General features: G+C 40.1%; 1 protein-coding gene across 3 annotated transcripts; it reads left to right on the top strand.

Moving 5' to 3' along the window:
• Positions 1–1,047: 1,047 nt before the first annotated feature.
• LOC113350132 (heavy metal-associated isoprenylated plant protein 33-like) lies at positions 1,048–3,408 on the top strand. Of its 3 annotated transcripts, none has more exons than XR_003360638.1 (4): positions 1,048–1,335; positions 1,446–1,521; positions 1,612–3,000; positions 3,107–3,408. XR_003360638.1 is itself a non-coding variant. In XM_026594218.1 (4 exons), the coding sequence occupies exons 1-3, from the start codon at positions 1,306–1,308 to the stop codon at positions 2,934–2,936; spliced, it is 1,431 nt and encodes a 476-aa protein (XP_026450003.1). In that variant the 5' UTR covers positions 1,048–1,305; the 3' UTR covers positions 2,937–2,971; positions 3,107–3,408. The 3 variants fall into 3 exon arrangements, 2 of the variants coding, with proteins under 2 accessions (XP_026450003.1, XP_026450002.1); XM_026594218.1 differs by having other exon boundaries at positions 1,612–2,971; XM_026594217.1 differs by having other exon boundaries at positions 1,612–3,408.
• The last annotated feature ends 413 nt before the right edge of the window (positions 3,409–3,821 follow it).

Below are 3,821 nucleotides of genomic sequence, written 5' to 3'. Positions count from 1 at the left end.
GACGGCGATTGTTTCAAGTAGAGCCAAGGCTCGGCTAATGTTGCACCGAGTCCCAGCTCAATCTGAAACGAGCATACCAACTGAGGACGATCGCCACCGATATTTTCTTCTGATGAAAATGACCCTTTGTTCCCTTTACTCGGGTTGAGTGGTTTTGGGGGAGAGCCAATCCGCACAGTTTAGACCGTGAGTGCTGCAGACATTTGATGTCCCGCCGGCATGGCCAGACCGCCTCAGCGCCCTTGTTGCCAAGAGAAACATTCTTCGCTCGACCCTTCTCGATGCCGACATTTCGGCTTTCCGTCTCGTTTTTAATCTCCACTTAAATCCGCTGCCCCGATGACATCCTTGCCAAGTACATCCCGCCCTACCGGTATTGTCCAGTCCGGAACAACCGCTCAAGATAGATCCATCGAGCTGCTGTTCCGACTCGGCCACCAAGGACCATCAAATATGTTAAATTTGGACTTGCTCCATATGTCCTTACTTTCTTACTACTAAGTGCCACCCGCACTGCCCGATATTTTCTTCTCCCACTATGAATAAATAAGGTTGCCCATCCACAAGGACCATCAAATATGTTAACTTGGACTTGCTCCATATGTCGTTACTTTCTTACTACCAAGTGCCACCCGCACTAGAACTCTCTTTTTCTTTTTTCAATAAACACCACCTTAAAATCTTGGGTCCTTAAAATTTTATTCTCATCAAAATAAAGAATTCCGTTTTATACTTATCGTAAATCTCGAGGACTCGGGTGTGGTTTACAAGGGGATTGGAAAGAAAAACTGAGAACCTCTTTGCTCTTTATGATAACAAGTCAAGACTACTTGACCATTCCCAAATAAACGTCAACTGAAACAGTGCGTTGTGTACACCCACCTGACTGTACGGCAATAGCTAAACAGTTAAGGGTGTTAAACAATTTCAGTAAAATATAAAGGGAGTTATCTTATAATATTGGTATTCTTAAAGGAGTGATACATGTATACTGACAAATCAATAAATATAGAAGCAGAGTCCTCATTTTGAGAGCTAGCTCTAAATTTTACTTCTTTCTCTCATCCAAAAAAAACAAGAACCCTGAAATAGAGGAAACAGGGGATGGTTAGAACAAGTTTAATGTCTACCCACCGCCTCTGAACCCCCTTCTCTCTCTCTGCGACTCTATTGAAGTCTGCTCCTTTGTTGTTTCTCTTGTTTTCTGCTATATCCATTTCATTTAGCTGGTTCTAGATCTCTATTTTAGTTTTGTTCTATAGTACAATTTCTTGTTGTTTTTTATACTCTTTGACTGGAGAAGATATGAATAAAGAAGAGTTCTTGAAAATCAGGGTAAGTGCCTTCGTTTTTGTACTTTTTTTTTAGCTTGTTTTTGAAATCAAAATGAAAACATTTCATCTTCACATGTTAATGGCTTCTTTATTTGTTTGGGTTTTGTGCAGACTTGTGTTCTGAAAGTGCATATACACTGTGATGGATGCAAGCAAAAGGTTAAGAAAATATTGAAGAAATGTGAAGGTATTTTATTTATTTAATAATTATCAAAAAAAGAAAGAAAAAAAAAGTGGATTTTTGTGTGACTAAAAGTTGTGATTTTTATTTTTGCAGGGGTTTATCAAACAAGTATAGATCAGGAACTAGGGAAGGTAACAGTATCAGGAAATGTTGACCCTAAAGAACTGATAAAGAAGCTTGAGAAATCAGGAAAACATGCAGAACTATGGGGTGCTCAAAAGAGTTCCAACAATAATAACCAGAATCAGAATCAAAATCAAAATCAAAATCAGTTTAAGAATATACAAGTGGAGAGTGGAAATAAAGGTGGCGGTGGTGGGAAGGATATCAAAGCTCAGCAGAAAGGTGGGAAAGAACAACCAAAGGTTGGTGGTGGTGGAGGTGGAGGTGGTCTTAACCAGCAACAGATGCAACAGCTACAGCAGCTGAAAGGGTTTAAGGATCTGAATAATTTACCTCAACTTAAAGATTTGAAGTTGCCATTCAAACAACAAGACCAGAAATCTGTGAAATTTACTTTGCCAGATGAGGATGATTACAGTGATGATGATGATTTTGATGATGAATTTGATGTTGAAGATTACACTGATGATGATGATTATACTGATGAGGAAGATTTTGGTCAACCACCTCCTAGCAAAATGAAGAACATGGTGGGTAACGGACACGGAGGTGGTGGTGGCGGCGGCGGTGGTGGTGGGATGTTAAGTGCTGTGATGAAAGGGCTTTCAATGGGTGATAAGAATAAGGGTGGTGGTGGGGATGGAAAGAAGGGTGGTGCTGTGCCTGTCCAAGGTAAGGGTGGAAATAATGATTCCAAGAATGGTAACGGAGGCAAAAAAGGAGATGAGAAAAGTAAGGGAGGTAAACAGCAAGATGGTAAAAATGGAGGAAAACCGCAAGACTCTAAAAATGGTGGCAAACCACAAGATGGTAAAAATGCTGGTGGTGGGGGTGGAAAGAACAATAATGATAAGAAAGGTGGTAATGGAGGTGGTGGTGGGGGTATGAATATGATGAACATGATGCAACAAGGTGGGTTCAATAACATCAACGATGCCGCACGTGCTGCTGCCCTAGGGGGCGGCGGCGGTCAAATGGGAAATATGAATATGATGCAGATGAGACAAATGGGTCAGATTCCGGCAGTTCAAGGATTACCCGCGGCAGCAATGAATCCAGGTGGTGGTGGTTTCTATCAGGGAGCAGCAGCAGGGCATGATATGCTTGGTGGTGGAATGAACCCATATAACCAACAAGCCTATATGGCAGCGATGATGCATGGAAATGGAGGCAGTGGCCATCCGATGATGTACGCCAGACAGCAACCAGTGTCGTATTACCCTCCCCAACAAACTGCAGATCCTTACATGCATTATTTCAGCGATGAAAACACTGGTAGCTGCAGTATCATGTGATGATTCTTGCGATACGCCGCAGCGAATAGAGCAGAGTATGTTGATCGGAACTAAACAAGAAAGAGTTAGTTTTTCTTTTTAATTAGTTTTGTTTTGGTTTGTATTACTTGGTTAATTAATTAGCTAGTTCAAGAAGATTCGGATTTTAAGTAAATCTATTTTAAATGTAGTAATTATAGATATGAGAAGATTATATGTATGGGAAGTTCAGACTTCAGCAAGGGGATAAGTTTGAGAGAGAATGTTGGAGAAAGGGAGAGACGCATGGCATGATGTTGTTGTAGGAGGATAAGCTGCTACATTATGAGGTAGAGAAACTTTCTTCTTGTTGTGTGTTGTGTTAATACTCTGTGTTGTCTATAAGTTGGAAACAAAATAAGTTAAAACAGCGAAGGAAAACTGTCTTTGAGCTGCTTTTCCTATCTATTTCATTGTTTCCCCAATCACAGAAATTGTTGTTTTCTTTCTCTTATTTTCTCTGTTGCTTGCATAATTTTTTCTTTGCCTGTTGTCAAGATAGCTACAGTTGAAAGTCCCTATCATTATCGGTTGACGTCCTAATTTCTAACCATCCGCAACTTGTTGAATAACGCGCCTCAATTGTGTGATTTCTTATTTGCATGTTAACATGTCTACAGTAGAATGCGGTTCTTAAATGCCTCAAAATATGACTCACTTTTTTTTAAACTCGGTCAACAAAAATATAATATAAAAACGAAACTGTACAGGGACTAGGTTATATTAGCGCTAAGTCATATTAGCGCTAAGCCAAAAGGCTGCTCGTCAATGAAACCTATTTAAAACGAAAATAAACCTCTCCTGGCCATTCAACAGAATGAATAAAACCTGGCCTACTCTCATAAAACTCATAATTTTCCTCAGCCA

This window comes from Papaver somniferum, chromosome 2 (assembly GCF_003573695.1).
Source record: "Papaver somniferum cultivar HN1 chromosome 2, ASM357369v1, whole genome shotgun sequence".
Taxonomy (NCBI): domain Eukaryota; kingdom Viridiplantae; phylum Streptophyta; class Magnoliopsida; order Ranunculales; family Papaveraceae; genus Papaver; species Papaver somniferum.
Note: the sequence above shows the minus strand (reverse complement) of the source record. Positions and strands in the feature narration are given on the sequence as shown.

What these genes read in the sequence shown, in the direction of transcription:
- LOC113350132 (XM_026594218.1), top strand. Translation starts at nt 1,306, where the DNA reads ATGAATAAAGAAGAGTTCTTGAAAATCAGG. An exon ending in AAGAGTTCTTGAAAATCAGG is followed by an intron (nt 1,336 to 1,445) that starts GTAAGTGCCTTC and finishes GGTTTTGTGCAG; the next exon opens with ACTTGTGTTCTGAAAGTGCA. An exon ending in AATATTGAAGAAATGTGAAG is followed by an intron (nt 1,522 to 1,611) that starts GTATTTTATTTA and finishes TTATTTTTGCAG; the next exon opens with GGGTTTATCAAACAAGTATA.